A 13871-nucleotide genomic window follows, 5' to 3' on the forward strand; every position below is an offset into this window, starting at 1 on the left:
TTCCATTTGCAGTATGCATGCAAGCAGAGTTTTCTAATTAATAACTGAGAGTTAATGGTAATTGTTACACTTAATGACAGCTTCAATAAAGCCACTGGAATCTTGTAATAATTCTGTGGAAGTCTGAATGTAGATGTAGTAGTTTTTGTTTCCAGTTTTGTTTTTTTTCTGTAGAGACAGAAGGAATGCCACTACACTGTAGTCTTAAAATCTCATACCTAAGTCTTATTTTTAGTATTTGTATGCTATTTGTGTTTTTCTGTAGAATTCAGGTTAGAAACTTCTTAAAAGCAATTTATTATTAGTATGCAAATAAAGTAGTTTACTTCTGCAAATATGTAGCAGTTGAGCTATGTGGACAACTGTCTGCTTTTACAACTTCTTATTTTGAAATTTTCTTTACTGCAACCTAAGCCCAGGCCTACAAATGCACATAAAAGTAGTGTTATTCATGCAAATAAGCATGATATGTGGTGAAAGCATGAGTGTAAATTGAAGTATGTGAATATTTGGTTGGGTTTAGAATTGTTATGTTGTATTTATTGTAGTTGGAAATGCTTTTTAGTGCCTACTATTCATAAACTAGGAAGGAAAACAGTAATTTGGGGGTTTGGGTGTGGGTTTTCTTATTTTAGAAGTATGCTGATTACCTATCAAATAGCTGATGAGCTGTTACTAAACTGTGCTTAAAACCTGTTTATTTTTAAATTTGTAGTATATATACCTTTACCATGAATGAATTACAAATTTAAGATCTCATTTAAAGTAGTTGTAGAGCTTTCATATACATAGAAAATCAGGGTAAGCAAGCAAAAGTGCTTCTTAAAATCTCTTATCTCTCATGAATATACCAAAGAAATACCTGCAATCTTGAAGTTTTTTTTTTCTCTTTGTATTTTTTAGGAAGATGATCACCCTCATCCTGATTATCTGAGGTTCTCTCAATGACAAGCTGAAGCAGGAACAACTGAAAGCTCTTTCTGGAACCCTGGATATACAATTTAAATTTGTAGGACCTTTTCCAGAATGAAAACCACATACAGTTACCTTGATAATTGCAAAAGGATGAGAGGAAAGTTATGATGGCAAAAAACAAAGAGCCACGCCCTCCATCTTATGCTGTTAGCGTTGTTGGACTGTCTGGAACTGAAAAGGATAAAGGTAATTGTGGAGTTGGAAAGTCATGTTTGTGCAATAGATTCGTTCGTTCGAAAGCAGATGAATATTATCCTGAGCATACCTCTGTGCTTAGCACAATTGACTTTGGAGGAAGAGTTGTTAACAATGATCACTTTTTGTACTGGGGTGACGTAACACAAAGCGGCGAGGATGGAATTGAGTGCAGAATTCACGTAATTGAACAGACTGAGTTCATTGATGATCAGACTTTCTTGCCTCATCGGAGTACAAACTTACAACCGTACATAAAACGTGCAGCTGCCTCCAAACTGCAGTCCGCAGAAAAACTAATGTACATTTGCACAGATCAGCTAGGCTTGGAGCAAGACTTTGAGCAAAAACAAATGCCTGAAGGGAAATTAAGCATAGATGGATTTTTATTGTGCATTGATGTAAGCCAAGGATGCAATAGGAAGTTTGATGATCAACTGAAATTTGTGAATAACCTCTATATCCAACTCTCAAAATCTAAAAAACCCATAATAATAGCAGCAACAAAGTGTGATGAATGTGTGGATCATTATCTGCGAGAGGTTCAGGCCTTTGCTTCAAATAAGAAGAACCTCGTGGTAGTGGAAACATCAGCAAGATTTAATGTCAATGTTGAAACATGTTTTACTGCACTGGTACAAATGATGGATAAAACTCGTGGTAAGCCTAAAATAATCCCCTATCTGGATGCCTATAAAACTCAAAGACAGCTAGTTGTTACAGCAACAGATAAGTTTGAAAAACTTGTCCAAACTGTGAGAGACTATCATGCAACTTGGAAAACTGTTAGTAACAAACTGAAAAATCACCCTGATTATGAAGAGTACATAAATTTGGAAGGAACTAAAAAGGCCAAAAATACATTTTCAAAACACATAGAGCAGCTTAAACAGGAACATATTAGAAAAAGAAAAGAGGAATACATTAATGCATTGCCAAGAGCTCTTAATACTCTTCTATCAAATCTTGACGAAATTGAACTCTTGAGCTGGTCGGAAGCCTTGAAGGTAATGGAGAAAAGGCCTGACTTCCAGTCCTGTTTCGTAGTGCTTGAAAAAACGCCCTGGGATGAAACTGACCATATAGATAAAGTGAATGACAGAAGGATTCCCTTTGACCTTCTCACTACCCTAGAGGCAGAAAAAGTTTATCAAAACCATGTGCAGCATCTTATATCAGAAAAAAGGAGAGTTGAAATGAAGGAGAAATTCAAAAAAACTCTTGAGAAAATCCAATTCATTTCACCTGGACAGCCATGGGAAGAAGTTATATGTTTTGTGGTGGAGGACGAAGCATTCAAGTACATCACTGATGCAGACAGTAAGGAAGTGTATGGTAGGCATCAAAGGGAGATTGTTGAAAAAGCCAAAGAGGAGTTTCAGGAAATGCTTTTTGAACATTCAGAGCTGTTTTATGACCTGGATCTTAATGCAACACCAAGTACAGATAAAATGAGTGAAATTCATGCAGTTCTGAGTGAAGAACCTAGATACAAAGCTTTACAGAAACTTGCACCTGATAGAGAATCTCTTCTGCTCAAACACATAGGATTTGTTTATCACCCAACTAAAGAAACTTGTCTCAGTGGCCAAAATTGCACAGACATAAAAGTTGAGGAGTTACTTGCCAACAGTCTTCTGCAACTAGACCATGGCCGCTCAAATTTATACCATGATAGTGCCAACATTGATAAAGTCAATCTTTTCATTTTGGGCAAAGATGGCCTTGCACAAGAATTGGCAAATGAAATTCGGACACAATCCACTGATGATGAATATGCATTAGATGGAAAAATATATGAACTGGATCTTAGGCCAGTTGATGCCAAATCCCCATACCTGCTGACTCAGTTGTGGACCTCAGCCTTCAAACCACATGGTTGTTTCTGCGTGTTTAACTCTATTGAATCACTGAATTTTATTGGGGAGTGCATTGCAAAAATAAGGGCTGAAGCATCTCAGATAAGGAGAGACAAGTATATGGCTAATCTTTCGTTTACGTTAATATTGGCTAACCAGAGGGACAGCGTTAGCAAGAATCTGCCTATTCTGAGACATCAGGGACAGCAATTGGCAAACAAGTTACAGTGTCCTTTTGTAGATGTGCCTGCTGGTACATATCCACGCAAATTTAATGAGACCCAAATAAAACAAGCTCTGAGGGGAGTACTGGAAGCAGTTAAACACAATTTTGATGTTGTAAGTCCAGTTCCCACCATTAAAGATCTGTCAGAAGCTGACCTAAGGATTGTCATGTGTGCCATGTGTGGTGATCCGTTCAGTGTGGATCTTATTCTTTCACCTTTCCTTGACTCGCACTCCTGTAGTGCTGCTCAGGCTGGCCAGAACAATTCTTTGATGCTTGATAAAATAATAGGTGAAAAGAGGCGTCGAATACAGATAACTATATTATCATATCATTCTTCAATTGGTGTAAGGAAAGATGAACTTGTTCATGGGTATATACTGGTCTATTCTGCGAAGCGGAAGGCATCTATGGGAATGCTTCGGGCATTTCTTTCTGAAGTTCAGGATACGATTCCTGTCCAGTTGGTGGCCGTTACTGATAGCCAGGCAGACTTCTTTGAGAATGAAGCAATCAAGGAACTCATGACTGAAGGAGAACACATAGCAACAGAAATTACTGCTAAATTTACAGCTTTATATTCATTATCTCAATATCATCGTCAAACCGAGGTTTTCACGTTGTTCTTCAGTGATGTATTAGAGAAGAAAAACATGATTGAAAGTTCTTACATGTCAGACAGCACAAGGGAATCAACGCATACAAGTGAAGATGTTTTTCCAAGATCTCCAAGAGGAGGTTCCCTTGATTATAATTACCCAGATTCGGAGGATGATGCCGAAGGGCCACCACCTTACAGTCCAATTGGTGATGATGTAAGGCTACTCCCAGCACCTAGTGATCGTTCAAAGTACCGACTGGATTTGGAAGGAAATGAATATCCTATTCACAGTACACCAATCAATTGTCATGACCATGAACGTAACCATAAAGTGCCTCCTCCGATAAAACCGAAACCACTTGTTCCAAGAACAAATGTGAAAAAACTCGATCCTAACCTCCTGAAAACAATTGAGGCAGGTATTGGCAAAAACCCCAGGAAACAACCTTCTCGAGTGCCTGCGGCACCACCAGAAGATATAGACCAATCTGACAACTATGCTGAACCTATTGACACTATTTACAAACATAAAGGCTTTGCAGACGATATCTATGCGGTTCCAGATGATAGTCAGAATCGTATTATTAAAGTTCGAAACTCAATTGTTATGAATACCCAAGGTGAGGAAGAAAATGGGTTTGCTGATAGAGTATCCAAAGGTCATGGGGAAAGAAGACCTTCAAAATACAAATACAAGTCTAAGACTCTCTTCAGCAAAGCCAAGTCTTACTATAGAAGAACACATTCAGATGCAAGTGATGATGAGGCTTTTACCACCTCTAAAACTAAAAGAAAAGGAAGACATCGTGGAAGCGAGGAAGACCCACTTCTTTCACCTGTTGAAACGTGGAAGGGTGGCATAGATAACCCTGCTATTACATCAGATCAAGAGTTGGATGATAAAAAAATGAAAAAGAAACCCCACAAAGTAAAAGAAGATAAGAAGGTAAGTCAGTTTATTTATAACTTCTGGTGCATTGTAAAAAGGGAAGAGTCAAAATATGCAAGAGTTGCACTCTGTTTTGAAACTGGTGCTTTAAAATTTTCATGTAATATTGTTTAATTTTTGTCTCAAGTTTCTGTTAAGTTGCTCGGAGCTAGCAAACCTTAGAGAATGATTTGTCTACTTAAGCAGGTGTTCAATAAGTTTCAGTTATTTTAACCTCTGTATGTACCATTAGCAAATTTACAGATGCCATGAAGTTGGGGGGGGGGGCGCGTTGATCTGCTGGAAGGCAGGAGGGTTTTTCAGGGGGACGTGGACAAGCTGGAGAGATGGTCTGATTCCAACAGGATGAGGTTCAACAAGGCCAAGTGCCGGATTCTGCACTTGGGCCACAGCAACCCCCTGCAGCGCTACAGGCTGGGGACAGAGTGGCTGGAGAGCAGCCAGGCAGAAAGGGACCTGGGAGTTTGGATTGACAGGAAGCTGAACATGAGCCAGCAGTGTGCCCAGGTGGCCAAGAAGGCCAATGGCATCCTGGCCTGTATCAGGAACAGTGTGGTCAACTGGACCAGGTAAGGACCTGGAGTACTGTGTCCAACTGTGGGCCTCTCAGTTCAGGAAGGATATTGAGATGCTGGAGCAGGTCCAGAGAAGAGAAACAAGGCTGGTGAAGGGACTCCAGCATAGGTCCTATGAGAAAAGCCTGGGAGGGTTGGGGCTATTTAGCCTGGAGAAGAGGAGGCTCAGGGGAGACCTCATCACTCTCTACAACTACCTGAAAGGAGGTTGTAGCCGGGTGGGGGTTGGTCTCTTCTCCCAGGCAACCAGCAGTAGGACAAGAGGGCACAGTCTTAAGGTGTGCCAGGGAAGGTTTAGGTTGGATATTAGGAAAAAAGTTTTTACAGAGAGAGTAATCAGGCATTGGAATGGGCTGCCCAGAGACGTAGTGGATTCACCGTCCCTGGAGGTTTTTAAGATGAGACTGGATGTGCCACTTAGTGCCGTGGTCTAGTAACCATGGCGGTGTTGGATCAAGGCAAGGATTGGACTTGATGATCTCAGAGGTCTTTTCCAACCCAGTCAATTCTATGATTCTGTGTGCAGGCTTCCTTCCATTTGAGTTAGGTACTTTCTTTTTTTAAAAAGAAAAAAAACTGCTTTGTGAGTTTTTGAGTAGAACTGGTTCTTTCAGTTTGCAGTTCTTGCTGTTGGAATGAGTTTTAGGGTTGGTGAATGAAAGGAGTGGTTTCTTTTTAATTCTCAGTTCAACCTGGAACTCTAAAACAAGAGCATCAAAAGGAAACTTTGCATAGTGGTTTTACTGACTGCTGCATTTTCCTAGTGTGGTCAAACAGGTAATCAAGTTGAAAGTTGTGCTACCTGTAGGATTCTCTGTTCGAGTAAAATACAAGGAACGCAATAGGGAAATAAAGGGAAGATGATAATGTTGCACTCTACTTAAAAAATGTTTAATTTTAATCTTTATGCCCGATAGTTACTTTTTGGCTTACTGCCTTAAAAGTTGTTATATCAAGGTAGTGTTGTGGTCTAAGTTTTAGATGGACACTTATAGTTTAGATTTTAATTCTTTTTCCTTTCTCAATCATTGTGTTGGGTGTAATGTTTGTTTGACATGAAATCGAGGGTGTTTCTGATCAGTTAGATATTTTTTTCTTGTCTGAAAGTAGGCCGATTTTAATATTATCTTTTGTAGCATTTTAAAAATGTCCTTTTTAGCTTAAATCTGACAGTACTTGTATAGCAGTTAGAAATACGTTTTGTTAAAGTAGAGCATAGTTAAATTTTACTAATAGATTAAATTCTGTATTGCACTTCCTGGTATGCAGCTGTGATTTGAATTACACATGACTGATTTAAAGGGCACTAAATTTTCTTAAGGCTTACTCATAAGCATTGGATAATGATGTCTTGTGGGTATAAAATCATATGATTAAAAATACTTCGAAATTACTCTTTTGGGGAAACTTAGATGTTTTTTAAAAAAAATAATTTATATACTTTTCATAGAATCATTGAATATCCTGAGTTGGAAGAAACCCACAAGGATCGTCGAGTCCAACTCCTGGACTCCTTTTAATTGAATTAATCTTGCTACATGGAAATGGAAATGCAGTTTCATAATCCTCCTACTGTCCCAGCTGTGTTGAGTTGACAGAAAGTTACCCTGAGTTGGATATTTATGTTTTAAGCTGAGTAGACCTAGTATAGTGGGGTCTTTTCTTCCTGGTACTGTGTCAGGAAACCCCTGATATCTTCAGCGATGCCTCCACTTTTGGTTTTGGCCTGTTGAGAAGAAGCCTGAATTTAAAGTTTCAGGCTGTTCTACATTTTTGTAGTGGTTACAACTCTTGAAGAGTAGAGTTGTTTTAAGTTCTTTTTAATGTAGCTCTTGGTTGTTTTGGTTGGTTGGTTTTGCTTTGGTTTGTGGTTTGGTGGTGGTGTCTACTGGTGGTGTGGTGTTTTTTTTTTTTTTTTAAACTCACAACTAGCAGGGCTGCTACTCTCAAATTAGTCACAGAAAACTTCTAATAGTAATAGAAATTATTGTAATGACTGAGAAAACAAATTTAATTTATTAGTGAAAATGCTTGCAAGCTTTCAAAATTCTAAGAATGTTGAGTGCTCAGTGCTTTTGATAAGTAGTAACTTCTCTGTGTGTTAGCTTGCATTAAGTTGAAGTGAGTGTAGTTCCAGTTCAAGTGATGGGCCATTCTAGTTTGTAATATACTTTGGGTTTTCTAACTTAATTTTTTTTCAGAAGAGATGCAGTTTTATTAGTTTTGGAACTTATTCTCTATGTTTTCCTGTGTTGTTTTAGATGAGCAACTAGCAGTCTTTTGTTACAAAAACTCAAAAATTACTCAGATTATATTTTCCTTCTTGAGGAAAATTGTTCCTCTCTATAAAAAAGGAACATAAGATACATGGGATACATTCTTGCTATAATTACAGCAATTCTGAAATACAGAAATCTTACAAACAAAATGAATTTATTTGGAAAAACTTGTACTTTGAAATCTGAGGTCCTAATTGTCTTTTGCAATGATTTTTTTTTAATCAGCTTTGTACTGTGGTGTTGCTTTTTAAAGCCTAAATATGATGTAACGTGCTTGATACTCCTTGTATCTTTGTTGGTTTGAGATGTGGTGTTTCTCTGTGGGTTTCTTGTAAGGTATTGCAGGAAAGACATTACCTTGCTAATGGATTCTCATTCTGTCCTGATGCTTTCAGGCCCCCAGTCTCCCAGCTCACAATGGGCGCTAAGACAGATATAGGGAGGTAGGAGATGGGTGTAGTGTGATTGTAGGCTTCAGGTAAAAAAATTGAAGAATGCAAAGAGTTGGGTGGGTAGAAAGGAGGACGTGAGATTTGCCTAACAGTAGGAGAATGGCAGCTGTAGTTTGGCTAACACATGTAACAAACTTTAAACATCTATTGTGAACACATGTTATTAAAGGCAGAAGTAAATATTCAGAATTCTGTTACTTTTTGCTATTTGGAAGCATAAATTAAAATGTTTTACTGTGGAAGGTATACTAATGGCAAGTCTGTGGTGAGCAGGTAACGTTACTTTCAAGGTCATCTACTGATTCTTATTACCTAAGGAAATCAAACAATTTAAAACTGAGACCAGTTAAGAAAGTGTGCTTTGGTCTGAATTATTTGCCCATTGTTTTTGTCCATAACAGTGTGCTAGTGTTCTTAGATCTTGTTTCAGTATACTGGTAGTCAGAAGTGGAAGAGAACTGTCCATGAGCTCTGTTTTCCACTATCACAGAAATAATTTCTCTGAAAACTTTTATCCCCTTATTCTCACTACTCTGTAAAACTCATCCAGAACTTCTATTTCCTCTGTATTGGTGAAGAATCTTCTTGCAATTCCTAGTTTTCACCTTTCCTGTGGTAACCTTTCTCCTGAAATGTTTGTGATCTGTCACCTTCAAACAGGTGAAGAGAAAATGGCTACTTGATCTGAGTTTTAGAAGATTTAAAAAAAAAAATGAAATTTTCTTCTGAACTTATGTTTTTGAATGAAGATGACTGAAACTGTATATTATCACAAAGAATGTCATAGCAGTGCATCATATAATACTACTGTTTGTTGATGCCTACTAGAAATTACTACCTGACAAAATTGTGTGATCGCACTCAGCCTTTTCTTAGCTGCAGTTACTGTGACTTTAGGAACCTCTGACCTGTTCTTGTCCTTGATAACTTCCGATTAATGACTTCCTACCGTATAGTACAGGTGATTTATAGTACATACACGTAGTACCTGTACATTGTAGTACATGCTACATGCACCTTACAGCACATGACTTTTGTTAGTCGTGCATTCCAGGGCATGATTTTGCGTTGGTCTGTGATGGTCCTTTTTGTTGTTGAATATCATGTTTCTTCTGCTACTCCAGTTGTCACAGTAGTTTCCTGTATGCCATCACCAAGTGCCTTACTTGAGTCCAGACTGGTGAAACCAACTGATGGTTGTTCTATCTTTGCGTCTAGAAAACAATACATATTTTCAGTGGAGAAGGTTGAATCAGTCCAGTATAGTCTGACTTGTGATCCGCCCACCTTTATCCTTGATACCACACGTCTAAATTTTCTGAAAAAATTATTGTGTGGCCTTATGTGTGCTGTTAACAAGTGGACTGTTGAACTTTTTCTGGTAGGGATGAATATAAAGAGAAGTGGAAAGAAGGACAAAAAAGAAAGCAGACTTGCTTCAGTCACAGGACTTTTTAGCCAAGCTCATGTGGAGTTGTGTGAGCACACTGAGTTTGTAAGCTTTCAAGTGCATGCTGTGTGCTAGTATTTGTTAAGCTATGATGGCCTTTTTTCTTCCCCTACAGAACTTTTTCTGTCAAGTTTCTCTTCAGGAAAAAAGCACCTTGTTTTTGCTGTTATTAAACAAAATAGCTCTCAGATTTAATGCATTTTCCAGTATGCATTTGGCATGCTTTCTATGTTTGATTTAGCTCATTAGCGGTGTTCATAAACTTGGAGGAACTAAGCACCGTGTACAATGTTCATATGCAGCTTTGCCTCAGTTGTTCTTCTTTGCCAAGTTAGACCTTTCCAGCTGAGATTAATGCTCATTCGTGTCCGGGTCTCTTTCAAAAATTGCAAGTGGGAACTACAAGTAGATGCTTATCACAATTAGAATCTTTAAGACTGTAATACTAAGGTGTAGTATAAACATTATTGGTGTTGGTACACATGAAAAGCAGCAGCCTTGCAAACTATATCATAAATTATTTTTGTCTTCGGTTTAACTTGATGAGTTTGGGGATACAGAACAACAGAAATTGCAGAAACTTTGAGGCTGTGAAAGGGCATGAACATTCCTAGAGCATAAGGGTCTTGCTGAAGGAAGCCTTCTAATATCCCAGACAGGAGGAACCTCTTCATGTGTGTGCAATAACCTTAAAACTGCAAGTGTAGTGCAGTTTATGAATTAATATAAGGCCTGAACCATAGTACTCCTTGGCTTTTCATTGTTCTCATTGCATTCTTCTTATGTGTAAACAAAAATATTTAAAAAGTTATTTATCAATTATTATTGATTTAATCTATTAGTATTATTACCACATGAAATAATAGCAAGCCTTGTCTTAATTTAGTAATTCTCTGTAGCAGGAATTCCATTACTTTAAATGAGTCTGAAAACTTTTTTCAGTATTTCAGCAAGAAATATCCACTAGCATCTGGATGAATTCTCACATATTTTACTCTGACTTGTTTTAGAACATGATGTAAGTAATACAGTTTTCGTCATTTTTTTATGCTTAAACTTGTTTGGTGCCATTATAATTTCAAAAGTATATTAATTTTTTTTGTTTAGGCTACTACTGAAATAGTGTCAGGAACTGTAGAGCCCATGTGTGTTGCTCTCCATTTTAATAAGACTATGGTAAACATGTGAGCAACGGAAGATTCACTTGCATTTTTATTTAAGTGTTCTTGTGTAAATTCAATGGTTGATTTAGCAAAGTACTGTTTACTTCAGACTGGAATGTGCAGTGAAATTATTTTTCTCCTGAGGAGTAGAGGAAATACCAGAATCTGTGCTTTCAGGTTTCATCTGTTCAAATTTAACACTCTTAATATGCATATTTAGAGCCATATTTCTTCTTGAACCTCTGTAGTTTAAAACTTACTGTAACAAGCTGGAATTCTAAAAATGGCAGAATGTGTAAAGGGAAGAAAGAGCATGTTAGGGACTATCATCTGCATTACTCTATGTCATATAGTTTCTGAAGAGCTGGCTATGAATTAGAGATTACAAATATTTTATTAAGCCTGTAAATGCTGTTCATGGTGCGTGGTTTTATCAAGTGTTTTACTAGTCTTGAAAATATTGACTTTGCCCTTCATGAACCCAGGGCTGACTGCAAATGAAGCAGGCAGAAAGTTTCCTTTGTATCGAAAGTAGTAGTGAAGCTTGTGGGAGGTAGAGAAGTGACTGGATTTCCCCTTTGATAAATAAATTATTGATGATAATTCTGGTGGGTTGAAGGTAAGACGAAAAAAAGGAAGAGGAGCCTGTCTTGAACAGAGAGGGCTTGCTAGAGTAAGCAGCCCATCCATAAAGGGGTTTGATAGATAGGTTTGGGCAGTTTTTAGTCGTCTAAGTTAATTTTAAGAGGTTGTATTTAAGTGTATTGTACTCCCAAGACTCGTAGCTGGCTGAAGTCTCAACCATGTTTCTATCCAGATGATGAGTGCTGCTTATCTGGTTCCCTGGTACCTACTGTCAAGAGGGTTAAACTTTGAATATTCTTTATGTCTGAGCTAATCTTTTGCAACATGTTTGGTAATTGAACTACTGCAATTAAAACAATACTGCAAGTAAATGCTTTTAGTATCAGCGGTGCAGGCAAGTTTGGGATTCTCAGAGTTAAAATGCTTTCCTGCCAAAATATATAAAGATCCGTTAGAGGTTTGGCTTTAACTTCAGTTAGGGTATGAAGAGAAGTCGTCTTTGGCAAGAAGCAAGTGGTGAAAGCCATGCTGAAAGCTCAATATAAGTGCAGCAATCAATTATAAAAAACCCCACAGATTTATATGAAAACTAAGGATTCAACTTTATAGTGTTGGGCTGGTCTTTTAATTACTAACAGGAAAACAGTGGTATGTGAAACAATCTTTTTTGCTGTGTAAAAGTAACAAAACTTTTGTGTTGGTTCTTGTCTTCTCTAACTTGGTGCCTATTAGTTCTTTTTCATTATGATGTAGAAGAAGAATAATGAAGAAAACCAATATTTGCTATGTGCAGTACTAGATGACTGCTATATTGCTGGGGAGTAGGTGCATTGGGCATAACTATTAAACTAAAAGTACCTCTGCCAAAATCTAGGAATATTAAAACTGTTCAGGTGCCCTTTAACTAAAGGAATAGTTTAATGTTTAACTGGTTTTGTTCATTGTTTCATTAGAGATATTTTAAAAGTTAATCTTACACAGAAAATTTCTGATAGCCATTATTGTGACTAGCAAATATAAAAGTTCACTTCTATATCTGGATCAGAAAAGCCACTATATTCTCAGAGTGGGGAACAGGGATTTAAAAAAAAGCTGTCACTAAAACATACTCTTTTGGAAATGAGACCCATATTTTTTTCCCCTGAAATTAGTTGATCTTTTGGCAAAGATCAGGTCTTTCGCACAGTAACACACCATTTTGTTCAGGGCAAGTTCTCTACTTATGAAGTCTAGACCCACAACTTAAGGAAAGCATGGAAGTCTCAAATCAGGAAATAGCATGTTGGTTTTTTTAATGCCTTAAACTCTTGTTTTTAGTTTACGGAAGTGTTTTTTGTGAAGATTGTGTAGATAGTGTTATTTGCAGGAAGATTTGATTTGCTCTGTCAGTGGAGGGTTTATGCACTCACAGCCCAAAAAAAGAGAAATTGTGAGAGAGATTTTAATAAATATTGGACTGGAGAGACAAAATGCATAATGATATATAATGGGAAATAGCTGATAAACTTATTGCTGTAACTCTGCCTAGTGAAATAACCATTTCATGTTTATGGAATTGTCTTGCAATTATCGTCTCTTCTCCTACTCTACTTTTAGACAAGTTTGCAAAGGACTTCAGGGTTGTTTTTTTTTCTTTTTCTCTTTATTCTTTTTTTTCTTTCTGCTTTTTTAAATTTTTTAGACAAATTCTCATGTTTCAGTTTGGAGATTAAACTGACTTCAGGTAGACAGTTCACCTAAGAAACCTTTCTCCCTTCCTGAGTGTATAATGTCATACTTGGTTAATGTCATACTTGATGTCTCTGTCCCTTGCAACCATTCTTCTAAACGCAGGACAACTATTAGAAAAAAGCATTCTTTACTCCAATTTTGCAGATATATTTAATATGTCATACTATGTCCAGGTATTCTACACAGATAATAATATTTATAATTTTCATATAGCTTCTGTAGAATCCTGGTTTATTATTCCGTAACCAGATTGCTTTCCAAGAGTCACAGTGTCTTTTTCTATCCTGTTGATCTAAAATACAGAGTCTTGAGTGCTGCTTCATTTATTCTAAGATGGGGGGATATGCTCTGAACACCTAGGAAAAAAGCATTTAATTTGTTTTTCCTTTCTTTGCTGCCTTAATGGACTTATCTCTAAAATGGTCTTTAATTCCACATTTGACAAAGATGTTTTCACTTAGTTTTATACAGTTTAGCTTCAGCTTGGTGCTTTCAGCTGTTGGTAATCTGAACTGGATGCTGCCTAAATAAGTATTTTTGATGATGTAATGTGGTTTCATCAACATTCAGAGATGAAACATGGTATCTAATACAATATAATTCCTGTAATCATCCAAAGGTGATTTATCAATTCCACTGATTAAAGTCCTTCTCAAGGGAAAAAATTAAAAATAAAAGCAAGCAACAAAACTCCATATGAAACATGTCTTAGATTTGATTGTATGCAAACCTTCTTTTGGCTAAAGTCCTGTGCTTGTAACAAAGCAATCATGCTTAATAGGAGTGCCTGCAACTTTAACTTTGAGATTGATTGTTATACATTCTGCATCG

General features: G+C 37.2%; 1 protein-coding gene across 3 annotated transcripts in view; it reads left to right on the top strand.

The window, feature by feature from the left end:
- ARHGAP5 (Rho GTPase activating protein 5) overlaps positions 1-13871 on the top strand; it is a 48012-nt gene that overhangs the window by 10527 nt on the left and 23614 nt on the right. For all 3 annotated transcript variants that reach the window (XM_027726830.2, XM_027726828.2, XM_027726829.2), the window contains one exon: positions 904-4802. In XM_027726830.2, the coding sequence (XP_027582631.1) occupies positions 1080-4802 (3723 nt within the window). In that variant the 5' untranslated portion in view covers positions 904-1079. The remainder of the gene's footprint in view (positions 1-903; positions 4803-13871) is intronic.

Source organism: Pipra filicauda, unplaced genomic scaffold (genome assembly GCF_003945595.2).
Source record: "Pipra filicauda isolate LSUMZ 115617 unplaced genomic scaffold, ASM394559v2 scaffold11_size5308982_pilon, whole genome shotgun sequence".
In the NCBI taxonomy this organism is placed as follows: domain Eukaryota; kingdom Metazoa; phylum Chordata; class Aves; order Passeriformes; family Pipridae; genus Pipra; species Pipra filicauda.